The sequence below is a fragment of the Myodes glareolus genome, chromosome 2, assembly GCF_982192425.1.
Source record: "Myodes glareolus chromosome 2, mMyoGla1.1, whole genome shotgun sequence".
Taxonomy (NCBI): Eukaryota; Metazoa; Chordata; class Mammalia; order Rodentia; family Cricetidae; genus Myodes; species Myodes glareolus.
The window spans coordinates 96,901,136-96,926,412 of NC_142027.1; the positions used below are offsets into that span (position 1 = coordinate 96,901,136).

At 49.3% G+C, this 25,277-nt stretch overlaps 2 protein-coding genes across 3 annotated transcripts; one reads left to right on the plus strand and one right to left on the minus strand.

The window, feature by feature from the left end:
* Positions 1 to 275: 275 nt before the first annotated feature.
* Lrrc74b (leucine rich repeat containing 74B) lies at positions 276 to 15,967 on the minus strand. The gene is made up of 9 exons (XM_048452366.3): positions 15,815 to 15,967; positions 15,005 to 15,147; positions 14,639 to 14,771; positions 13,316 to 13,522; positions 9,228 to 9,337; positions 8,320 to 8,435; positions 5,586 to 5,664; positions 4,078 to 4,173; positions 276 to 1,547 (listed from the first exon to the last, which is right to left on the minus strand). The coding sequence occupies exons 1-9, from the start codon at positions 15,948 to 15,950 to the stop codon at positions 1,371 to 1,373; spliced, it is 1,197 nt and encodes a 398-aa protein (XP_048308323.3). The 5' UTR covers positions 15,951 to 15,967; the 3' UTR covers positions 276 to 1,370.
* Positions 15,968 to 16,572: 605 nt separating this feature from the next.
* Positions 16,573 to 25,190, plus strand: P2rx6 (purinergic receptor P2X 6). 2 transcript variants are annotated; one of them, XM_048452363.3, is made up of 12 exons: positions 16,574 to 16,906; positions 17,511 to 17,661; positions 19,763 to 19,834; positions 22,162 to 22,237; positions 22,429 to 22,522; positions 22,595 to 22,675; positions 22,757 to 22,898; positions 22,985 to 23,094; positions 24,474 to 24,567; positions 24,650 to 24,715; positions 24,875 to 24,952; positions 25,064 to 25,099. In XM_048452363.3, the coding sequence occupies exons 1-12, from the start codon at positions 16,767 to 16,769 to the stop codon at positions 25,097 to 25,099; spliced, it is 1,140 nt and encodes a 379-aa protein (XP_048308320.3). In that variant the 5' UTR covers positions 16,574 to 16,766. The 2 variants fall into 2 exon arrangements, with proteins under 2 accessions (XP_085540588.2, XP_048308320.3); XM_085684462.2 differs by having other exon boundaries at positions 16,573 to 16,906; positions 24,875 to 25,190.
* Positions 25,191 to 25,277: the final 87 nt, after the last annotated feature.

Here is a 25,277-nt window from a genome sequence, read left to right on the forward strand (position 1 = left end):
ATTCTACCATGTGTGTGTATTGGTCTAACCTGGACATTTCACAGAAAGGGAGTCATACAATACATGATCGTTGACTATCGTCTCACATCTTATTTACAGTTCCATCGATGTGGGAACTGATGGCTTTCCTTCAAAAGCAACTGTATTATTATATAATTAACTCATTCTTTCAAAATGATGCATTTGCTAGACTGACTTCTACCACATATGCGGCTATATAGCAATCACCATAATCAACTTTATATCATTAATCACCCCAAAATTTATTCCTTTGTGGTAAATAGTATTCTACAATGTGTATGTGTCAATTGAATTTGTCCACTGGTATCATTTGGACATGCTGGATATTATGAGCGATGCTGCTAAGAACAGTTGTGAGGTGCTTTTAAAATTATTTTCACCACATTTATTTATTTATGTGTGCAGAGGGACACATGTGCCACAGCATATATGTGGAGGTCAGAGGACAACTTGTGGGGGCCCATTCTTTCCTTCCACCATGTGGGGTCTGGAGAACAAGGTCTGGGCGTCAAGAACCTTTACCTTCTGAGCTGTCGCCCTGGCTCCCATCACAAGCATTTGTGTGACGTGCTCTCCTGAGAACATTCACATTTCAATCAGTCTCATCATGACACAGGCTGTCTTTAGGGAACGTCTCAAGGCACCTGTGTTTCTTTCAAGCCGGGTTGTGCTGTGAACTCCAGTCTGATCTTAAGTCACTCTGCTTCTGACTCTGTCTCCCAAGGGCCAGAATCACAAGCACATGCCACCGGCTCTATAAACATCTTTTTTATTTTTCTTTTTTGAGACTGGGTCTTATGTAGGCCAGGCTGGCCTCAAACTCAACTGTGCTGTGGAGGATGGCCTTGAATTTCTGTTTCTCCTGCCTACACTTCTGAAGTGCTCAAATCATAAGCATGCCTAACTGTGCTTCTTTCTATGGTGTGCAGAACCAAACCCAGGGTTTTCTGTATGCTAAGCACACAGTCTGCTGAGTTACACACCTGGGCGGGCAGCATGGGCCTTCTGTGCAGCTCTGGTTGTGTCTGTAGAGCAGACTAGTCAGTGGACTAGCCTGAAGCACATGGGTGATTTGACAGTCTGGAATGCAATGGAAACTTGCCTTCCAATGGTTGTGACTGTTTGCCTTCTTGAGAGTTTGGAAATTCCATTTGCATCTCTCCTTATGTTTCATCTGACAGGGTCACCAGAACAGGAACACCTGAATGACAGCGACGTCATTGTCCTCACATCCACACTGTTCATGGGAGGTTGTTTTTGGTTGAATGAAGGAGCCATGGCAAATGAAGCCCAGATTATGGCAGATGCCGTAGAGCACATGGGATATTGAGTGGGCAGCAGTGTGGACATTACAGTGGCATACTAGAGATGAGACCAGAGGCACTTGAGGCAGAGGCTGGCTGGGAAGGTGTGGAGGCTGGTGGCCAGTCTTTTCTTCTGGATATATCATTCTTTATACAAAGTCCTGGAAGAATTCTGTTCACTGAGTTAGCGAGGTCTTCACACTCTCCGTTCACTTGGATATCCTAAGAAGAGACCGTTTAGAGGCAGTTATTAGCACTGAGGATTTGACTGTTCTCATTTGCATACCTAGGTCTCAGAGAAGCTCTTTGTGGGCATTTTTCTTTCTTGTGGACTAGGATCTCATGACCTCCTCCTCATTCTATCAAAATAGGGAAGGAAAGGAGCTCAAGGAGGCCTTTAGTAAAGGAACTAGAAGGGGCACTGTGGTAGTTTGAATAAGAATGACCCTCATAGGCTCATATATTTGAATATGTGGTCCCCAGTTGATTGAATTGTTTGAGGAAGGATTAGGGAGTGTGACCTTGTTGGAGGAGATGTGTCACTGTGGGTGACAGGGGTTGGGGGCTGGGGTGGGGCTTGAGTTTTCAAACTCCTACACCATTTCCAGGAGCCCTCCCTGCCTCACACTTGTGGATCAGGATGTAAGCACTTGGCAACTGCCCCAGCACCCTGCCTACCTGCCTGCTGCCATGCTCCCTACCATGATGGTTGTGCTAGTTTGAGGTAATTTGAGTAATCTCATAGGGAGTGGCACTATTAAGAGGTATGACTTTGTTGGAGTGGGTATGGCCTTTTTGGAGGCAGTGTGTCTCTGTGGGGCCTTTTGGAGGCAGTGTGTCTCTGTGGGGCGGACCTTGAGGTTTCCTATGCTCAGGATACCACCTAATGTTTCAGGATACTGCCTAGTGTCTCCCAGATGTCTGCCTGCACGTCACCATGCTCCCCATGGTGATGATAATGGACTGAACCTCTGCAACTGTAAGTCGCTACCTCAGTTAAACATTTTCCTTTATAAGAGTTGCCATGATCATGGTATCTCTTCATAGCAATAAAATGATAACTAAAGTCGAGCGGTGGTGGCACACGCCCTTAATCCCAGCACTTGGGAGGCAGAGGCAGGCAGATCTCTGTGAGTTCAAGTCCAGCCTGGTTTACAAGAACTAGCTCCAGAATAGGCTCCAAAGCTACAGAGAAACCCTGTCTCGGAAAAAAAAAGAAACCCATATTAATAGTCATGGACTCACCCTCTGAAACCACGAGTCTAAAATTAAATGTTTTCTTTTATAAGTTGCCTTAATCATGGTGTTTTGTAAGAAGTAAGAAAGTAACTAAGATATGTATTGCTACTTCTTGATCTGGTTTAGTTACATTAATGCATGCTATTTGATTTCTGTCTTTAATCTATTTCAATTCAGTTTTTGTTTTTTATTTATTTGTGTTTTGAGACAAGGTCTCATATTATAGTCTGGTCTCAAGCTCACTCTGTAGCTGATGCCAGTCTTGAAATTCTTAACAGCTCAGTTGTGCACCCCCACCAAGTTCTGGGATTCCATAATAAAGAATTAAACAAACGGCTTGGGAAGCACTAGTGTTGCTGGAGTCTTTTTCATAGAACTGCTTTCTTTTTGTTTTTCTAGATTTATTTTTATTTTACTATTTTATGTATATGAGTTTTTTATAAATATATATTTAAAGAAGAGACACCATGACCAAGGCAACTTACAAAGAAAAAATTTAATTGGGGCTCATGGTTCCAGAGGGTTAGAGTCCATGACCATCAGGTGGTGAGCATAGCAGCAGGCAGGCAGGGCACTGAGTAATAGCTAAGAGCGTACATATGATCCATAAGCAGGAGTCAGGGAGAGAGAGAGCATGCTAACTGGGAATGCTGTGGGTTTTGAGGTTTCAATGACACACCTCAGCCACATCTCCTAACCTTCCCAAACAGTTCCATCAGCTGAGGACAAAGCATCCAAACACAAGAGTGTATGGGGACCATTCTCATTCAAACCACCACATTCCACTTCTGCCCGCCCCCAGGCTTGTGGCCAGATCATAATGTGAAATGCAATTTAGTTCAACTTCAAAAGTTCCCATAGTCTTTTAGTCTCAAGATTTAAAAACCAGGTATGGGGGCTGGAGAGATGGCTCAGTGATTAAGAGCATTGACTGTTTTTCCAGAGGACCTGAGTTCAATTTCCAGCAACCACATGGTGGCTCACAACCATGTGTAATGAGATCTGGTGCTCTCTTCTGGCCTGCAGGCATACATGGAGGCAGAATGTTTTATACATAATAAATAAATAAATATTTTTAAAAACCAGGTGTGGTTGCAGGCCTTTAATTCTAGCACTCGGGAGGCAGGGGCAGGCGGTTCTCTGTGAGTATGCACACAAGTATGTAAGATTAGCCTGGTCTATGTAGTAACCTCCAGGACAGGCAGCCAGAACTACATAGAGATTCCATCTCAAAATAAAATAAAACACTATTTAGAAACCCAAATTCTTTCAGGGTCTCAAGGTAATCTCTTAGTTGTAACCTCTTGTCACATAAAATTTTAAATTTCAGACTTTTAACATACAATGGCACAGAGTTGGAGTGGCTTAATGGCCCACAGGCCGGGTTTACCAGGCAGTGTACCTGGGCAGGATAGGGTAGGACAGCTGACTCCCACACTGTCCTCTAACATGAAGCTGTCACTAGCGCTCAGATCTCCTGGCAGATCACAGGAGGCTCAAAAGAAGCTCTTACAGAGAGGTCCAGTAGTTCCAGGGCAGACGATCTGTTGTTCCGGATGCACTTAAGGAGACTGACATATCCTTCTCTTCGAATGGGATTCTTGGAAATCTAAGAAAGATGAATACACCAGGATACTAGAGCCTTTTATGGGGACCCATGCCCATAACCCCATTGCTCAGGAGGTAGAAGCTGGAGGATTAACAGTTCAAGACTACTTACCAAGTTAAGAGCCCACTAAGGGTTGAAGAGATGGCTCGGTGGCTAAGAACACTGGCTTCTTTTCCAGAGGATCTGAGTTCAATTCCTACCACCCACACTAGTCTCAGGGGGATCTGATACCCTCTTCTGGCCCCTGTAGGGCACCAGGCATACATCATACATGTGGTACACAGACATACATGCAAGTAAAACACTCAAGCATAAATAAATCTGAAAAAATTTAAAACAAAATACAAAAACCAAGGTCCTGAGAGGCAGCTTAGCAGTTAAGACACTTGCTTCTCTTAAAGAGGATCCAATTCAGTACCAAGCACCCTCATGGAATAGCTCACAACTACTTGTAAATCCAGTTACCAGGATCTGGTGCCCTGTCACATCTATATACCCAGGCACACATAAAAAATAAAAGCAAACAAACGACCTTAAAACAACAACAATAAAAAGAATGTTCTTAGTAGGCCATGCTTCTGATTGACAATAAGCACCAGGTATTGGGAGGGCTGGTGAACTAGGTCAATAGGATCCATAGAGGGGAAGTGCGAAGAAGGTGGATCCAGTAGTGAACTCTGTAGATATCGGGGTGAGAAAGTAGGCTGTGGGCCTCAACCCCCTAAGAAGGGGTTGTTCATCCAGGTGGGATTCTGAGACTCACTGTGTCTTGGGTATTGTCTAACAGGCGGCTGGAAACATGAACCCAAGCTTGAAATGGGTCTTGGTTCCTGTGTCACAGGAGGGTGGAATTGCTAATGAGTGGGAAGGTAGGGCAGGCAGAGCCAGGAGCACTCCATTTCCCTGTTGAGATAAACACCCCCTCTCCAGTCCCCTCCCCCATACACGTTGGTACAGCCGAGAACCGCTCACCTCACCTGGCTCCTTCCCTTCTGTTTTGGCTATCACCCTGTCTAGTGCCCCCACTCATCACCTGCAAACCTGAGGAAAAGAACCTCAGGCATGTCTCAGCTGTGGCCAGTCAGCACCCCTGAGCTAACCCTGGGTTTCAGCCGGGACAGCAGAGGTGCAGGGGAGAGGATGAGAGTAAGTTGAGGGATGTGTGGCTGCCTTCCCCACAGTGGAACTCCTGTGAGCAGGACAAAGGACTGCAGGGAGTTGGTCACGGCCACTGGGAAAAGGGTGGAAAGGAAGAGTCAGAGGTGGGACGTGGTCACAGGAAGCTTGGAGGTCCCCTCCCAGAGATGCCTGTGTGCTGTCTCTGCAGCGAAGGGGCTGGTGGGAGAAAGGGCTGTATGAAGAGACACAGGGTCAGTCTGTGCTGGAACCTCCCCGACCAGGCTCAAACTTACAATAAGAATCCGCAGTGTCTGGTTGACTTGCAGTCCCAGTCCCAACCTCAGGGCCCCTGTCATGGAGATTCGGTTGTTTCTGCAGCAAGAGAGAAGTATGTGTCATAGTTAATCAGCCAAGGAGCCCACTAATAAATGGATGGATAGATGAAATACAGTGTGTATCTACAATAGAGTCTATTCAGCCATAAAGAAAGAAATTCTGTGTCCTTTGAAACAAGTGGATGGACTAAGAGGGCAGTATGTTAAGTGAAACAAGCCAGACAGAAAGCCTACATAAACACTAACAGCAACAACAACCTGGAAAGTATATTAGTAATTACTAGAATTCAGGACAGATATGAAGAGGAGAAAAGTAAAATAAAATAAAGGGAGGCTAGATCGGGTCAGCATATATGCAGGCATGTGTGGAAGCATCCCATCTAACCCCATGGACAACGTTAGTAAGAAATTGACATCTGTATCACAGATTTCCAGTTTGCAGGACTCAGTGCCTCGGAGCCCCTGCCTGAGCTGCTTCCCGCAGATTGGGTTTCACAGTACAGCTCTTCTCTCATGCCCAGGCCACGGTGGGGGGGGGGGGGAGGGTATGCTGCTGCCCCATGAGTGGCAAGCACACTTAGAGTGCCCCCAGTGGAGAGGAGGGGGCGCCAGCTCCTAGGCTCTTTGAGCTCAGAAGATGCTCCTGTGTGTCTTGTGCCTGCTGGCAACACATACCCATTACCACAGCAATTTCTGCCCTGAACCCCATTCCTTCCTCCCCTCCAAATTGTTGTCTCTGAAGCCAGGTCTACATACTAACGCTGACTTCCTCCTCTTTTTTTATTTTTTTTTTCTCTCTTAAAATAGAGTCTTCTGGGCAGTAGTGGTGCACGCCTTTAAACCCAGCATGTGGGAGGCAGAAACAGGCAGAGCTCTGGATTCAAGGTCAGTCTGGTCTACAGAGAGAGTTCCAGGATAGCTAGGGTTACGTGGAGAAACCCTGTCTCAGGGAGGAAAAAAAAAAAAAAAAAAAAGACAGGCTAGCCTGTAACTCCTGTATAGCTGAGGATGATCTTGAACTTTTGGGTTTTCCTGCCTCTACCTCCTAAGTGCTGAGTTTACAGGTATGGAAAACACTGCAATTTGAGACTGGAAAAGTCACTGAGCGCTATGGGTAGAGCCTACCAGGTAGTTCTTGAGGGTGCTGGAAAGACGGTAATGCTGAAATGCCAACAGCAATGAAGTCCCATATCACATTTCAGAAAGGAGCAAAGTTTTTATCATTAATCGGAATGTTTTGGCTAAAAATCTGTGTGTGCTGATCAGCTGGGGCTGAAGAATCAGCTGCAATTATAATAGACCAGCACCGAGACAAGACCTATGCATCTCAGGGACGAAAGGGAAATATTCCCCAGGGTCAGAACCAGAAGCTGATCTGTTGGAGGTGGCCACTCGTTTGTTCCCAGCTGTCCAGACCTGAAATAATCACTCAGAAACTATATTATTTGCAATACTGTTTGGCCAATAGCTTAAGCATATTTCTGGCTTACTCATATTTTATATTAACCCATTTTTGCTAATCCGTGTATTGCCATGTGGCTGTGGCTTACCGGCAAGGTTCTGACAAGTCTATCCCTAGCAGAAGCTTCATGGCTTCTCTCCACTCTGCCTTCTTTCTTTCTTCCAGCATTCAGTTTAGTTTTCTCCACCTAGCTCTATTCTGCCCTATCACAGGCCAAGGCAGTGTCTTTATTCATTAACCAATAAAAGCAACATATATGTGTGTGTGTGTGTGTGTGTGTGTGTGTGTGTGTCTGTATACACACACATACAGAAGGACCTCCCACACCACTGTACCACTGTTCTAAGGGGGGTAGATTGCATCTCATGTAGACGGAAGCTACCAGAACTTGGCACTGTCCAAAGTGGAGTCCATGTAGAACTGGTTTTGAAAGCATGGTCGAGAAGGTCATGGAGAGAAGCTGAGGCATTGCTCCTTGTTGCATTAGGGTGAGGCCCAAGGGGCCACTGATGAAGGGGATCTCAGCTGTAATGAAGATCCCAGGACTGGGATGTCCACCAAGATGCAGGTGTGGTGGGGAGTGGTAGGAAGACAGTTGTGTGCTTCAGGTGGTGGGGTGCAGAGATGGGGCTACCTAAACCCTCTGGAGCCCCAAAGATGATGAGTCTCAAATGGTGGACACAGCTACATTATTGAATTCACACTGCCAGATTTTACTTTTGCTTAGGTGCGATTGTTTTAAATTCCCCAGTTCTTCCCACTTGGAATAAGAATGTTTTTTTAAAGATTTATTTACTTATTATGTATACAATATTCCTTCCATGTATGCCTGCAGGCCAGAGGAGGGCACCAGATCTCATAGATGGTTGTAGACCACCATGTGGTTGCTGGGAATTGAACTCAGGACCTCTGGAAGAATAGTCAGTGCTCTTAACTGCTGAGCCATCTCTCCAGTCCTGGAATAAGAATGTTTAAGTATGCAGCTGGCTTTTGATTTTAGAAGAATCCAGTGACAGACTCTGGGTTTTTAAAGTCTCTCTTTTTTTAAATTAGTTGAGTGCAAGTACCTGATGAGTTCAGAAAGAAACTGTCAGGTCCCTGAAGCTGGAGTTGCAAGCAGTTGGGAGGACAGAGTTTGCTGCAGGATTGAGACTCCGGCCATACAGCAGGAGCAGTGTGAACAGCATCCAATCACTGTGTGGCCCTGAGAGCAGCACCCTCGTTTCTCACCTCATGTTCAGTTCTTCCAACACGTTGTTGACCTTGAGGGCCTCACCTATTGCAGAGGCTCCAGAGTCTCCAAAGCCATTATGAGAGATATCTAGGACTTTCAAGAATATATTTGCCTAGGACATAAAGAGCAAAGCCGTGAGTTCATATCTAATGGTGCAGAAAACCTCAGAGCACAGGAGAGCCCTAGCAAAAGACAGAGAGGTACTGGGACGGAGTTAGCAGGAGCTCTCAGGCACCAGTGACCAACCTGAAGAGCAGCAGAGGATGATGGGTAGGGTTATTGGCAGTTCTCAGAGATGATCAAATCTGTGCCTATGGGGAAATTCCCAAGGCAGGTATCCTAGGGCACAGAGACCTGGGGGCAGGGCGCCTACATGAAGCCTGCCCAAGAGGCTGTGATTAGGGAAGGGTGAGTGGTCTGACCTGACCCTTTCTGGGGTGGGACTACCCCCACCTACCCACTGCTGTCAGCTCTATAAGAGGGTGTGGCAGTGACTGTTGTTTCTAAGGTCATTGTCACTGGACAATGACGATGCCTCATAATATTCTGGAAGGGCTTGAAACATCTGTTTCCCAGATCTATAACCTTTCAGGGAAGCACTGAGAGGGTGTGTGGACACACATCTCTGTGTGCTAATAATGTCACCAGGCTGCACAGATGTCCCCTACCAGCTGAATGTGATGTCAGGAGGAGGGCAGCTGGCATTAGCTACAGACCCCTACAGACCCTTCAGGAAATGGCACGAGAGTCAGTGCAGAGTATTATCATTTACTGGTGGTGGGAAAACAGGTCATCTAAGATGCACCATGTTGATTGAAGAGCTGTATCGTTAAGAACTGCCTCGGGGAAAACTCCCCTAAAGGAGAGGCAGGCTATGAGGACTGAATGGGCAAGGGTCTCATACCTCCAGGCCCTTGGCAAATGCAATGGCTCCTGGGCCTCGAAGGTGATTCCAACTGAGGTTAAGCTCTGTGAGTCCTGTGTTTTCTGCTAAGGCAGGTCCAAGTATCTCTCCTGAGGAGCACGAAGAGATTTTTATGGCAAACAAAAATGCTATGTTCAAAAAATGACCTGATGCTCATCATGTTCTGGAACTTCTGTTGGTAGGAAGGTGACAAAGTTCAGTGTATACCTGGACTACCTGCAAGGAACATGTGTGTGTGCATGTGTATACACCAGAACAGGGTCTTCTCCTCCAACACAAACAGGTCTAGAACTCACTCTGTCATCCAGACTGGCCTTAAACTCCAGATTATCTTGTTGTCAGCTCCATTGTGTTGACAATACAAACAAGAGCCACCATGCCACATCTAATTGGGAAGACATGAATTTAAAGTAATGAGATTCCAACTGTTCTAATCTATAAACAAAAAGGGTAGAGATGCAGTGGTAGTTTTGATGAGGTCTGGAAGTAAGGACAGAACAGGTGACCTAGAATCAAGGAATCTACATGCATGCACATGTGATGGATAACAGGGATGCACACGTGATGGACAACAGAGATACATACATGATGGACAACAGGGATGCACATATGATGGACAACAGGGATGCACATGTGATGGACAACAGGAATGCACATATGATGGACAACAGGGATACATATATGATGGACACAGGGATGCACACATGATGGACACAGGGATGCGCACATGATGGACAACAGGGATGCACACATGATAGACAACAGGGATACACACACGATGGAAAAGGGAATGCATGCATGACGGACAATAGGGATGCAAAGTGAAACTGGGTTGATGCTGAAGCTAGTGGAGAGGCAGGAGGAAGCAGGTGCAATGACATAGGAAGTGAGGGCTCTTGAGAGTCCGCGAATGCTAAGCTGAGTACACAGGTGCTGTTGTATGTATGGCTGATCAGCTGCTGTAAGAGCTATGCGGCTGGCTGAACATTCCAGCAAGATTCCTATTGGCTGTGGGCACCTGCAGAGACGGAGCTCTCCAAGTCTGGTGTAGCTATGGTGGAAAAGAAGAATGAGCGGTAACAAAAGGAAGAGGGTGGAGCCCTGACAAATGCCTAGTATGTCAAATAGGAAGGGGCACACCATGCAGCCAGCTCTACATTCTGTTAGCACTGATGGGCATGACCCATTGCCAGTTCTCCACAGCCCCAACACCATCCACAATCCACTGTGATTCTCCATGTTGGTACCCCTTATCCACCTGGCCAAGCGTGTCTCAGCCTCAAAAGCTGGATGTGCAGACTCAGGAGACCTCACCTGTCTCTCCAGGCTAGGTGGGCCCCTCAGAACCCATGTTTACTCTCCTCCCACCTTCCCGTGCTATTTTAGCCTTGTTGACCCCTTACAGCCTCCCCATCTGAATTCACTCTGCTTGGTTGATCTCTGTGTCTGAACTGGAATCCCTCAAGGATCCAAATTTGGTCTCTTTTCATTATCTTGACAACTAGAGCAAAAAAAAGTTGGTTTGAAGGGCTCAGAGGAGCTAGGTATGGTGGTCCACCCCTATAATCCCAGCATAGAGGAGGCTGAGGCATGGGGACCCTTATGTCAAAGCCAGTCTGGACAAAGTAGTGAATTCCAAGCCACCCTGGGCTGCATGGTAAGACCTGACCTCAAAAACCAAACCAAACTGAACTAAATCAAACCAAGGAAATACACGGTGTGTGTGTGTGTGTGTGTGTGTGTGTGTGTGTGTGTGTGTGTGTGTCCCAAGCCTGAGTGCTCCCAGCCACTTGATTGGCTAGAACATGCAGCAGCAGACATATTAACGCCTTGGAAAGAATCCTGTGCCACAACTAAGGTTTGGGCATTGTCTCTCGTCCAGGGATGGTTCTCATCACCGACCTGAGAGGCACACACCTGTAGGCGGATTCTCCACTGCCATAGATTATACACGACTGAAATTCAAGCCCCTCTGCCCCTCAGAAACAAATTGCAGTCCTCTCTTGGAGAAACAAAACCGACTGAATCTGCCCTTCCCCCTTCTCCCTTGCACACCTTCACAGGGCTTCAGATCCCATCCCCTCCTATCCACTGCCTCTTTGCCACTTGTCTGTTAGAGTCTGTACTTAATATGATAGCCCACCCCTAAGGTCCTCGCTGCTTTAAAGGCTTGGTCCCTGGGCTGAAGAGAGGACAGCCTGACTGCTCTGGCAGAGGATCCAGATTTGACTCCCAGTACCCACATGGCAGCCCAAAGCTGACTGTAACTCCAGTTCCATGAATCTGATGCAGTTCTGTGGATCTGACGCTATCTTCTGTCCTATGGGCATCCAGCATGTAGAACACAGACATGCAAGCATGCAGGCAAACACTCATACACATGAAATAAAATAAAGTCTATTCTAAAAAGTTTGGTCTCCAAGATTGGCACATGGCAGCAGATGACAGTATCTAAAAGTCTTAGGCCACGGGGTCCCTTGAGGGAACTGTATGACCCTACTCTCTTCCTTTGGCCTCTTTGCTTCTGGATCATGAGTTAAGTGGCTTTTTTTCTAATGTTTGCTCAGCCACAGGCCCAATCCATCAAAGGCTGAAATCTCCAAAACTATGAGCCCAAATACATTGTTTCCCTTGGGAAGATGGTTATCTGAGGTATTGGTTATAGTAACAGCAAGTTAAGTTCTCAAGTCCCAAAGACACAGCTACAGTTTGTCAAAGTCTGAAATGAGCGTCTCCATTAGTTCCACTGACTTTCCACAATACTTTTCTTCAAAGACAATTGACTTTAGCAGTTAAACTCCAGGACTGAGGTTACTGCCAATGCGCTCAATTTTCTAAGACAGTCCAGAAATTCCAGAACCCCTGATTAGACAGTTGTCTTGGGGCAATGACGATGTCCACTATAATGCAGACACATGGGCATCTAAGAATTTGCATCAGGTGTTGCTCCAGCACCTGAGCAGCTAAGGGCACCAGCTGCTTTTCCAGAGAAGCTGAGTTCAGTTCCCAGCACCCACACTGGGCGGCTCACAACCCTCTGTAACCCCTACTGCAGAGGACAGGATGTGCTCTTCTAGCCTCACAGGTACCCGCACACATGTGACACACACTCACACACGTTTACATAAGTAAAAATAAATGTTTAAAGAGAAGAATTTGCTTCAGCCAGTTCAGGGGATCGAAACTCCTAAAGCCAGGCCCAGGTGACACTTCCATGCTGCTGGACTGCCCCCAAGTTTCTGGGCTCAATTGATCTTCCAAGTAGTTACACCTAGCTTCAATTTATATAACTAACTGGCACATTTAGAGATGAGTGGCATAGGTGGATATTCGCATTCCTGGCAAAGCATCCAGCCCAGGCAAAGGCCCTGGGGAGACAAGTCGTTTAAGTAGCCTATCCATGTCTTTCACAGCACTTAGTTCCTCCCACCTCCACAGTACCGGTGACTGAACCCAAGACCTCACACACACTAGACGAGCACCTTACCATCGAGTTACATCACAGCCCTTTTACAAAAACACTTGGAATGAAAGCTTCATACCTTCAGCCGTGACCTGAGGGCCACATAGTCTGCTTTCCTTCCCAACCACAGCCTGGTCATCCTCCCCTGGATCACCCGTCCAACTACACCGGTGTCTACCAACCTAGGAAATAGGCCTGCATGCTCACGGTTCATCAGTTTCTTGATCTTGCCATGGCTGACTCCTTTCCACCTCACATACAGATTTCAGCTTAAACACCCAACCCTCTAAAGCAGGCGGTCCGTTCTCTTCTAAGAGGGCCATACACTGCTTCTCTTGGAAGGCCATGAACTAAGAATGCTCTTGTTAGTGTATGTTTCTTGAAGTCAGTAACTTTGTTTTGTTATAGATTCCCCACAGCAGTGGGCAGTGAGCTATGCCTGGAATGAATTGAGAATTCTGTGTGGTTGGAGAGGTATGGTGAAGAGACGCCAGCACTGGGATATTTCTGGCAGAAGCTGGGTATGGCCCTCCATTCCACTCCCTGCCACCAGTGTCCAGTGAGTCCTCATGACCGACCCATGACTGCCCAGACCAAGTATTACCTGCCAGGTCGTTGAGCTGATTATAGCTGAGATCTAGGGATCTCAGGCCCGTGTGAAGCAGCAGAAGAGAAGCGAGGTGCTGGGCGGCCTTTTCCTCCAGCCCATTCCCTCTCAGTTGCATCTTCTGCACAGCGGGGTTTAAGGCCAGGGCAGCACAGAGAGCCCGGAGCCCTGCAGCTCCAATCTGGTTCTCGGACAGGTCCACATCTGAAGGCAGCACCACTGCTTGGTCAGTAGGAACCGTGGCCGGGAGCCACCCTCCTGCATTCCCTGCATTTCATAAACCTCAAGCCCGAGGAGGAGAGGGGGCTTTGCCATCTGATTACCCAGGGATGGCATGGTGGTGGCTTTGCCACCTATTGGCTGGGTCACCTTGGGTCTCCCCATTCCATGATTGTCTGTGAAGAATGCTGTGGTAGAGAGTCAGCTACCCTGTTGATAACTGGCGTCTTGAAACAACGTAACCTCTGCAGAAGCCCTGGCTGTCCTACTCTAGGGAGTAACACACACTGGCAGTGTGAGCTCAGATGTTCGCCCAGATCCAGTTCTGTCATTGCTTTTGATGTTGTCCACAGTTCAGAGAGCTGAGTGGCGCTGCTGTGACCATTTTACAGATGGAAACAGGCCCAGCAGGGTTGTGCTGCTTGCCTGGGTCAGCTCCTGCTTCAATGGCAGAGCTGTCATCTGCAAGCAGCCTCACCCGTCTCCTGCCTTGCCCTTCCAGCTCTCAGTAGACGGAGACCCCGTTTCTCTGTGCCTCTTCCATCCTGCACTCAGGCACTGGGAGTCTACCATGTGCACGGGTGAGGTGCCCACGAGGGGAGAGGAGAGGGATAGTCGTGGGATGGGTCAGGCAGAGTAACATTCAGCATTGGCTACACCAATGAGGAAACTCCCAGGAAGTCAAACTCATCCCGCATGCCTCACCCTGTGGTGAGGAGCCTCCTCATCCCTTAGCAACACCGCTAGTAAAAAGTCCTGGTGAGGGAGCTGTTAGTATTTGGGTATCTGAATTGGTCTGACCTTGGGGTATACATCCTCAGCTGTAACCACTAACCCTGCCCACCTCCCATCTCTCTCTTTCCCTCTCTGTCTGTCTCTGTCTCTATTCTCCCTCTCTCTTCTCTTCTACCACTCTGTCCTCAGTGTCTGATCTCCCCCAACCTCTTCTCCCCTTTTCCCATTCACTTTCCCCCAGTTAAAAAAAAATCTCTCCACCTGAGATCTGTTGCATGACATCTTTTTCTAAATTACAATAGGAGCCACTTCCCCGAAGAAACAGAGCCCCCAAGCTTGCCTGCTGCTCAGAAACTCAGCACCTACCAGAGATAACGCTGTTCTTACACAGGACATCGGCCAGAGCCTCTGCCCCAGCCCCACAGAGTCCATTATCCCCAAGGTCCAGGCGCTTGATGTAGGGATTAGAAGTCAGCGTGGAAGCCAGAGCCCGGATACCCTGGAACAGAGCAGAGAGGTACCCCAGACGCGGTTGGCCCCATCTCCTGCAGGGATCGTCTGCAGGTCCAGCCCTCACCCCGTCACAGCCTCCATCCTGTGCCACGGGAAGGGGAGACGGGATGCACGGCACAGAGGAAGGCTGGGAGCTTGTGAGATGGACTCAAGGACAAATGGCCACTGTCTCCCACATCCTTCCTGTCAAGCCTGGTTCCAGCGTCCCTCGACAGATACCTGGGACCCCAGGCCGCGGTGCCGAAGGCTCAATTCAGAGGCACTCCCTTGGCGCAGAAGACGAGAAGCCGGCACAACACTATGGGCCTGGCAAGACTCCATATAGAGGGTAGCCGTGACCTGTTCTCCAAGCCCATGGGTGCCTAAGAGTAAACAGGGGGACAAAGGAGGAACTCTACATCGGCACAGCCCCATCCTCTTTCCTGCCCTGTCAGCAGTTACCACACTCATAGTTCAGATGAGGACCTCATGGGGAAAAAAAAAGAAAAAGAAAAAGAAAAGAAAGAAAGAAAAGTTTTTTCTCAAAGGTACACAAAGTTACAGAGCTATTCAGAACCAGTGGGAGCACTTGCCTAACACTGAGGTGTATGCTGGCCCTATCCCCGCCCCTCCCCCAAAAGCTGGTCTCCAACTTGTTATTTGAGGAGAGCCTCGAACTCAAGGCTTCAAGCATGGTAGGCAAACACTCTACCAACTGAACTACATTTTCAGCCTATAGGTCATGTCTACAAACACCTTACGGTGTTTAATAATTCAAAGATAATTCTAAATTTAATACATCCATTAAAATTTTCCTATAGGTTGGACCGTCCACCCCTGAACCCTTCCAGGTGGAACACACTGTCAGGGTGTTTCATTTACAGGTTATTTTGCAAGACAGTTCTAAGCATTGGGCCTCCTCGAGGCTCCAAGAAGGCAAGGGACTTGACAGCGGCTGATAATGGGGGAAGCGGCCCCACTGAAGGGTGCGGTTCCGCACCACCCTTGCGGGAGTAGTTCAACCAGGACCCCACGCGGAGGATTAGGCACCTTCTGTTTTCAGAGCAAAGTGTGAATCTGCGATGCAGAAATTCTTGGCCTCTAGGGCCTCTGCCTGACTCGCAGTTGCCGCTGCGTCTCTCTCTTGTTCTTTATTCTTCGTCGACTCCTTGTAGGAACCCTTCATGTTTACGCTCAATTCCCAGGGGCGCAGGGATTGAGAGTGTACAGCTCACTACCTGGAACTCTTCCCAGGGATGTGGGCGGTCCTTCTGACTTCATTGACCAATCGAAGTTGATTTATGGGCAACAGGTGGTCACTGGGGCCAGTAATGATGCTCCCCTCCCACCCCACGGTCTCCCGGGAAACCGCTTGTTGTTTGTGGCTGCAGAAGCACCACACGACCTTGGCACGCTGTTCCTCACGGCTGGCTACCGCACGTACTGCTGCCAGTTGCACGGGGGTGGTCACCTCCTCCGTGTTCTTTTCACGGACTTTTCCAGTCTGTATTTTGGGGCAGGAGGAGGCTCTACAGAAGACCTAAGGACCCTGTAGAGTCTAATAAAGGTTTTTCTCTGAAGCCACAACTGTGCTGTCCCTAACTGAGGATCTCAGCTTCCTCTCGACAGCTAGTCTTTGCTATGCTGCTGTGCCAACTTGACCCGTTGCACTTTGGAATATGCAAGTTTGAGCTCAGAGCCCCTCCTCTGGGCTTCTGTTACCCCACCTTGGTCACTGCCCACCCTGTAAAGAAGTGGAGTGGATGGGCAGGGACAAGGCTACTCCTTTCTGTCTGTATAGGGTCCAACCCAGGGACTCAGAAGGGGATGGGAGGCCTAGATCACCTGGGGTTTGGGACTGAGCCAGGAGTCAGATCCGGCCGAGTGGAGATGTCCCTTTAACATTGGCCTGGATCCCATGCATGGCTGTTCTGCTCCCAGTTCAGTTGCAGCTGAAGCTGCCTGCTGACTCATGCCCTAGCAGCCAGCAGGAACTGGGAACATGGCTTCTGCTGCCGTGGCAGCACTCATGGGCTGGGGGCTTCTGGATTACAAGACAGAGAAGTACGTGATGACAAGAAACTGCCGGGTGGGCGTCTCTCAGAGGCTGCTGCAGCTGGGAGTGGTGACCTACGTGATAGGGTAAGAGAGCAGCCCTTGGCCAGGTTAGTTGCAGAGACTGCTGCTGGCCTTGCTGGCTGACAGCTAGGAACTGACTTTTCAGAAGTCCAGCTGGTGGCAGAGTGGGCATGGGGGTGGTGAGAGGTGGTCAGTAGGAGGGATTTTAGTTCATTCAGAAAACAGCAGAAGTCATGGGCCTACATAAGGGACATTGGTCCCAGCTTCATCTTGGTCTCTGGGCACAACTGCAGTACTCCTGCTCCGAGACACTGGGGGAGGGGAACAGGAGGCAGTAATTCTTGGTGTCTGTGAGCAATGGAGCACTCAGGCTCCCCGAGAGACCACTAGCTGGATGTCTGAAATGTCTTGAAGCAGGGAGCTGGGTTTGCTGAGTGTGTGGGAGGCGCTGACATGTGAAAAGTCACGATGACATGCTGTCATGCTGACAGCTCCATCTGAGGGCTCCACCTGCTCTGGGGTCTAGAGCAAGAGGTGCATTTGGACGGAAGGGCTGGTCCCCCCATGCTGGTCTAGGAGCCTCTGGAGGATACCAAGACAGCCCAGTGCTACAGACCTAGCCACTCCTCATCCCATCACACGACACTGTCCATCACCTTCTCCCCAGGTGGGCCCTCTTGGCCAAAAAAGGCTACCAGGAATGGGACTTGGACCCCCAGATTTCTGTCATCACTAAACTCAAAGGGGTTTCCGTGGCCCAGATTAAGGAACTCGAGAACCGGCTGTGGGATGTGGCTGACTTCGTGAAACCATCACAGGTAGGTTCAGTGCAGGAGATACATAGGATGCCCGTGTGCCAGCAGGTGGCTGAAGGGCTTGGGAAAGGGGAAGGGCCTCTCAGGAGAGTGCTGAGTCAATCCGAGTAAATGCATAGCTTCCCTGTAGAACTTTCTTTTAAAGGAAGGTTAGAGACAGAGTAGTAGAGAACTTGCCTGGTGGACATAACTTCCTGGGTTCAGTCCCTAGTACCATCAAGAAAAAAAAAAAACCTCACCATCCATCCACCACCCACACAAACATACACCTGAAAAGGATTGAAGTATCTTGGGCACAAAATTTTTGCTTGGAGGTGAAAGGTAGGGGCACAGAAGTTCAGGGTTTGAACTTTCTGAAGTTTCCTTGTTACCATTTAGGGCTCGTGGGTCAGGTTTATTTTATTTTTTTCCATTGATGAAAGAATTAAAAGGCAAGGGGCTGGAGAGGTGGCTCAGCTCTTAAGAGCACTGGCTGCTCTCACAGAGATATGGGTTCTTTCTGTTGCCAGGACTCACATGAGGCCCACGACTCTCTGTTGCCCCAGAGGAGTTCCAGTGCCCTCTTCTGGTCTCTGAGGGCATCAGGCACACAAACAGCACACATACTTTCATACACATTAAGTAATTAAATAAAACTACTCAACAAAAGGCTTAAGGGCAGGAAATAAGTTGCAGTCAAATAAATCTTATTAAAAGTGAACGTGCTCCCCCCACCGCCCCGGCTTCCCAGGAGAGGGCTGCTGGCCTTCAGTATTTGTGGTGGTGTAGGATGGGTGCCTGTTCCTGAAGTCAGGATGATCAGTTTACAGGAGGAATGTTGGCGATTACAATAACAGTCCCACACGAGCTCAGAATGGAGTATAATAAAGGGTTATTTATTTGGGGGTAGACTCACAGACCAACAGTCCTCTGCACGAGCAGGGAACAGGAACCAAATCCAGCAGCCGAGAGAGAGAGAGAGAGAGAGAGAGAGAGAGAGAGAGAGAGAGAATGCACATTTCTATATCTGTTTTTATAGTGCACAAGGTCACACCCAAAGTGGTCCAGCATCTCAAAGGCCATTGGCTGAAGGACTTCCCCCAACAGAGGAAGCTGATAGGCCCATAGATTCAAACAAGATGACCAGCCTTAAACATACTGGACTGGTCTAGACCATTCATCCAGAATGGCAGAAAAGAAATAAGCTTGCCAGGCCTTTGTCTTGGATAGGTGTGGGGAGGAAGAAGCTGGGCGTTTGCCATCTTGTGAATGATGCATGGCTTTTTCTGTTTTTGCCTGTCAGGATGTAATCTGGCTCCTCTCTCTCTCTCTCTCTCTCTCTCTCTCTCTCTCTCTCTCACACACACACACACACACACACACACACACACACACACACACACACAAACCCACACTCTTCTTCCCTTTTCCCTCCACCCAGCTAACCTGGCTCCGATTGTCAGCTGCTGTGTGACATCTCCAGAGGAGACATAAACAAATGTCTGTATGCCTCGCCTAGCGCACCACCACGGGCCAGTTTCATTCCAAATTAGTTCCGTGAACCAATGAGTGATTGCTGTCACCTATAGGCATATTAAGAGAGGCAGTAATACGGAGCATGGGTGACGCAAAGGTAGCAACAGAGTCTTACCATTTTTTGGCTGTAGGTGGCGCTAACTTTCTGCAATGCACTCCCTTGCCGGACTGTTGCACCAGGGATCAGCTCCACTTTCGATCTTTAGGGCCTAGGTTCAGGAGGTTCTTGGAAAAATTTTGGATGAGTGCATGAGAGTTTGAAATGAAGCTCAGAGGGAAGATATGAATAGAGGCATGACGCTTCCTTGGGCTCAGGAAAGGCCGTAAACCCAGCCAGCTTTGCCTGCCTTGCTGGTCATCACTGTAGCACAAAGCTGGTAACTAGATGGGGCCAAGAAATAGTCCTGCAGAATCCAGGCTACCAGGCTGAGCTATACCTCATTGGGAAAGCACTGGCCTAGCAGGCCTGAGATACTGGGTTCCATTCCCAGCACTGAGAGCAACAAAAAGCAAACAAAACAGGCTGTCAGCTTCTGGCCCCTCAACTGGTGGAGTTCAACTCAAGCCAACCTCCAGTCTTGCCTTCTAGGGAGAGAATGTGTTCTTCCTGGTGACCAATTTCCTCGTGACACCAGCTCAAGTCCAGGGCAGATGCCCAGAGGTAAGTCTGTCCAGAGCCTCTAACGCGCCCCTGCTTCTCTCACCAGCACCGACCCCTTTCTCCTCCACACAAGGTTCAAGGCTCAGTCTGAGCTTGGTTTATCTATGCCAGGCAATGGACTAAATCTAGAAATCATTTCACCAAGTCTTTACCATCTGTTGTCTACCAGAAATACTATAACTCCCATCAGGTGATTGGGGCACACAAGTTTCAGTCACTTGCTCAAAGGCACCCCAAGTGTGGGTTACAGCAGCAGACCTCTCTTTCCCATGCTGGTCCTGCCTCTGGGTTTCAGCCAGGCACACACTCAAGTGGACACTAACAGCAGGAGGCAAGCGGGGAGAGCACTTCTGTTTGTCAGCTTTGAGTGATGTATCCTGAGTAACCTTCCTCTGGGGAATGAGCTAGCTCTCTTCTGCTTTCGCTTTCAGGTAATCTATGATTTCTGGGTGTTTTTCGGCCCACGTGTGAGCCTTTTGCCTCATTCTTATCTGTTTCTCACATAGAAATGCAGGCACCACCACCCCCAATCTCATCTTTTCCATTTGGAAATATTCCAGACAATCTTTCAAAGAACATACTAGCTCTCACCAACCATAGCTTTTGTGTGAAAGTCATGACCCCGTCCATTCAAGCCCACATTCAAGTCCAGCCTTTGCTCATTGGACTCCAGGCTCTGGTATTTGGTCACATTATAGTTTCAGGGGATGTCACATGCCCACAGTTGAGCCCTATCCACAAAGGAGGTGTGCACCAAGGATGACTGTCCCTTGGGGAGCCCAGACAATACCCCACCTCCCAATGTGTAGAGGATGTTGACTCCAGGTTTAACATGTAGCTCCAAAACTTCACTAAACCTACACATCCACTTTTTAGAAAGCACAAGGTTTTTCCTCCTTCCTTGTCTGAGGCTTCTGGCTCTTCCAGTGAGCCTCCCATGACTGGGAAGTAGCTCACCAGGTCTGACGACCAGTTTCCCGAGGATAACCAGAGTTTCTGCCAGCTCTTCTTGGAAGATTAGTGACCTGGCCCTCCAAGAACGTGCTCAATAGAGTGTCATATCCCTCTGCAAACCTTTCTTCAGCATCCCTGCCCCCCATCTAGGTCAGGCCCTGTGCTCAGTTGGCAGAACTCCAGTTCCCTGTACCTCAAGTTGCAGTTCTGGTCCAGCCAAGGCAGCCGGTTCTACAGTGCCCATGAGGCAGAGGCTGCAGTGGGGAGACTTAGGGAAATGTATGGACTAAATCTTAAAGGAATTGGTGATCTGGGTTACTGTGGCCACAACAGGATGCCAGGGCCGAGGGCGCTTCATGGGCAGAGGCCCAGGCAGTGTGAGGGGGTGAGGTATCTCCAGGGAAACCTGCTGCTCATTGTGGCTGGAGCATAGACTAGGGCTTGGTCACGAAAAGCACAACCCAAGATCTCCTGGACGCTCTGAGTCCTGTTAAGAAGCTGAACTTGATGTGTGAGCAGAAGGTAGCCAGAATAGGGTATGGTAAAGACCCCCAGTCTCTAATTCCTTAGGCGTTGAGTAGAGGTGCTCACATCTCACCATGGAGTCTGGTTGGAGGATCTGGAGACACAGCGAGACACAGGTTGGGACAGCAAGGCAGAGACGGTGGCACCACTGTGACACCTGCTACCAGTCATAGTCCCATCCTTCACAAAAGTCCTAAGTCTCCTGGGTTTTCAGTCCCTCGACCATTCTTGCTTCCACGGTGTTGTGGTCCTCCTGGCGTTCCTCATGAGCTGAATCTCCACAGGGGTTCTGAAGCTCAAGGCTGCCTTCCTCTCTTAGGTTTGGGACTGCACCCCTCCCCGGAAGCTACCTTTACCTCATAGTGCTCCCCATGACTCTTTGGGCTTATGGAGACACAGTGTCCGTGTTTGGCAGAAAAGACTGGCCTGAGCGGGTGTGTGGGACTTTCCTCCCTGCACAGCCCCCTATGACCGTAGGCCCTGCTCTCCGATAGCTACACCTGCCTTATAGCGAGTGCCACTAGCCTGTCAGTCATTCTATGGTTCTTCTGCTCTGTTATCCCAGTTGCACAGAAGAACTGGACCTCTGTGAACTCTCAGGGATGGAGTTGTCGGGAGAGCGAGTCTCCACTGTTCTTGGAATACAGCCCTGTACACCATCTCAAAGAAGGCTGTTGGTTTCTCCCTCCAGCTTACAGCTTGCCACTTCCCTGTGCTTCCTGACCCAGGGCATCCTGGGAGGAATCCCAGGGGTCTTGTAGTCTGTGATGCCGAGAGGAGGCATCCCTGTGCTGCTGTCTCTCTCAACAGAGAGACTCTGTTGGTGACTAGAGTCTCTCTTACCTCAGCACCCTTCCGTTCCTCTGGCTAATTGCTGGGATGACAAGGACTGCCCTGAAGGGGAGACAGGAACGTACAGCCATGGTAACTGTGGGTGTGGTCCTCTGGCACCTCTGCTGGAACAAGGGGAGGGGAGGGAATGCTGTGCGGTCCCCGAGGCAGGCCCTGCTGTGCTCTTCTGGGCACCCTCTCTTTCTCCCATCAAGCCCATGCCCCACACCCTCCTTAGAACCCACGGAGACTTGAGGCCTTGGAGCTCATTTTGTGTTTTCAAGGCATAAAAACGGGTCAGTGTGTGGTGTTCAACGGAACCCACAGGACCTGTGAGATCTGGAGCTGGTGCCCAGTAGAGAGCGGTGCTGTGCCCAGGTGAGTCTCCTTTTTCTCCCAGGGAAGGCCCCAGGATAAGCACACTGATGCCAGTATATCATCTATCCTCAGGAAGCCCCTGCTAGTTCAGGCCAAGAACTTCACACTTTTCATAAAAAATACTGTCACCTTCAGCAAGTTCAACTTCTCCAAGTAAGCATGGGCAGGTCTTGGTTGAGCCCAGATCCTCCATGCCTCTTGGGTCATCTGATCCCCTATCACTGTCCTTTCTAGAACCAACGCCTTAGACACCTGGGACAGCACCTATTTCAAGCATTGTCGCTACGATCCACACTCTAGCCCATACTGTCCAGTTTTCCGCATTGGGGACCTTGTGGCCATGGCTGGAGGGGACTTTGAGGACCTGGCATTGCTGGTGAGTCCCCTGGGGCAGAGTTCCTGCGGCTCAGGGTTAGGGTCTCACGCCCATCTACCAGGGGAACAGAAATGTGTTGTGTGCAGGGTGGCGCTGTGGCCGTCAGAATCCACTGGGACTGCAACCTGGACACCAGGGGCTCTGACTGCCGTCCCCAGTACTCCTTCCAGCTGCAGGAGAGGGGCTACAACTTCAGGTATGGCCCTTGCTGCCATAGTCCTGGCTTGCTGTTCCTGGCCTAGTACCCTCTCCACCTATCTCCCTGCGGCCACAGATCAGAGCACGCCCAACTCAGACCGCAGGATCTCTACTGTGTGTGCAAGGGTCCCACGGGTGTGCCCAGTCCCCAGCTCCCTTCCATCTCCGCTCTGTTCCATCTGCTTCCATCTCACCTGTTAGTATAGGCTTCTCTTCTCACTGCAGATCTTGGTGCAGCCTCTCGCAGATGGCCCTGCTTTTCCGGAGCACAGATACCTTTCATCTTTAATTTCCCTATAGGACTTTATCTAAAAGCTTCTCAAAAAAATTCAGACTAGTAGCAGAAATATTCATATACTTCTGATCTGGGTTTTCTAGTGTTGCTTTTTCCTTCTCTGGCAGCACTAGAGATTGGACCCAGGGCCTCAGGACTATTTGGGAGTAAATGTCAGATACTGGATCCTCAACCCTTCCAAACACTCTCAAGGAATGTTCCCACATGACCACTGTCCCATTGTCACAGACAACTCTGGACATTGGCTAGATGGTCATAGTGCATGATTGTAATCCTAGTCTCAGCAGTAGAGAAAGGAGGATTATGGGTCAGAGTTGTACTTGGCTTTAGTGCAAGTGTGGGGCAACCTGGCAAAAGAGGAGGGAAGGAAAGAGAGCAGGGTGGAGAAAGAGGAAGAAAGCTAGGAAGAGGTGCTGGTAGATTAAATCTAAGATTTTATATTCTCCCGACTGGGTTAGCAATGTTCCCAAATCTGTATTTTCCCATCCTAGAGGCACCAAGAGACCTTAAACTGCAGGCATTCTCATGTTTGTAGGTTCCCAGGTAGAATCTTGGGCTCCTCCTGCCATGTAATATCATTTTATCACACACTGGAACAGGTGGGCACACGTGCATAAGACCCAAGTCCAGTGCCCCTTGATAAAACTCACTGTGCTTGGCTCCCCTCTTACAACCTTATAGGGTGGCTTCTGTGCCCATGGGCCCTCGCTGGCACCTTTCTCTTCTCAGAGTCCCTTCCCGAGCCCTGCCACAGCACCCGCGTTCACTTTCGTCCCCAGTTCTGTGCTGAATTGCAGCCTAGGGGTTCTGACAGCCCTCACCTCCACCCCACCTTCCTTCTCCCATACCCCTGATACCCCTGCTGCCAGCATCTATTTTGGTATCCTCCATGCCCCTCCCTGACCCTCAGTAGGCAGCAATCTTCCTCCAGTCAGGCCCTGCTCAGGTTCTGGGTTGCTTTCTCCTGTCCTTAACACCTACATGGGGCCTAAGATTTAGGACTTAGCGTTGGGCTGGTAAAGTCCATGGATATGCCTGAAATGCAGCCAGCAAACCAATGGAGCCTTCTCTACTATCTGCAGGACAGCCAATCACTGGTGGGAAGCCTCAGGGGTGGAGGCCCGGAGCCTGCTCAAGCTCTATGGGATCCGCTTTGACATTCTTGTCACTGGGAAGGTAAAGTTTAGACCAGGGGAAGGGTCTGTGGAAGCTTAGGGAGACAGCCACAGCCCCCAGAGACTCAACCCAGGTCTCTCAGGCAGGGAAGTTTGCACTCATTCCGACGGCCATCACATTGGGCACGGGAGCAGCTTGGCTGGGCATGGTAAGTCTAAATCGAAGGTTTATTTTGGCCGCAGTAACCGCCAGCCAGGGCTTGCTGGCACCCACTGAACCTGCATATTATATTTTGTCCCGGGTGAGGGCTTGGCTTGAGGGGGATGAGTTGAGGAATCTGGAACATGATGGGTCCTGCCTCTTCCAGGTCACCTTCCTCTGTGACCTGCTGCTACTGTACGTGGATAGAGAAGCCCGTTTCTACTGGAGGACCAAGTATGAAGAAGTGAGCTGTGGACCTGCTTGTGTCCCAGAGCTGAAGCCACTCTGCCTGAGTACTGGGTTCTGCCACACTTTGGGCCATGCTAGCTTGATCCCTAATCTGTTGTCTTTGTAGGCGAAGGCTCCAAAGGCAACTATCAACACCGCATAGAATGAGCTGGGATTCACACCTGCACCGCCGCTCAAGTGTCTCCGTGGGGGTTTGCACCTGTCCCATATCTGTTGCTGCTGGGATCCAGAGATCCGTGCGCCAGGGGCCTCTTCTGGATGGCTGTCATCCATGGGCCTATCCATTTCTGAGGCTTATAGCCACTCTCTGCAGGTTAAAG

Bases quoted from the DNA above. Each gene is read 5' to 3' on its own strand.
- Lrrc74b (XM_048452366.3), bottom strand. From the start codon at position 15,950: ATGAAGGGTTCCTACAAGGAGTCGACGAAGAATAAAGAACAAGAGAGA. The intron at 15,148-15,814 runs GTGCCTAATCCT...GTTTACTCTTAG, and splicing joins CTTTGCTCTGAAAACAGAAG to GCACCCATGGGCTTGGAGAA. The intron at 5,665-8,319 runs GTGAGAAACGAG...CTCTTGCTGCAG, and splicing joins TTGGAAGAACTGAACATGAG to AAACAACCGAATCTCCATGA.
- P2rx6 (XM_085684462.2), top strand. From the start codon at position 16,767: ATGGCTTCTGCTGCCGTGGCAGCACTCATGGGCTGGGGGCTTCTGGAT. The intron at 24,568-24,649 runs GTAAAGTTTAGA...CAGGTCTCTCAG, and splicing joins ACATTCTTGTCACTGGGAAG to GCAGGGAAGTTTGCACTCAT. The intron at 24,716-24,874 runs GTAAGTCTAAAT...TGCCTCTTCCAG, and splicing joins GAGCAGCTTGGCTGGGCATG to GTCACCTTCCTCTGTGACCT.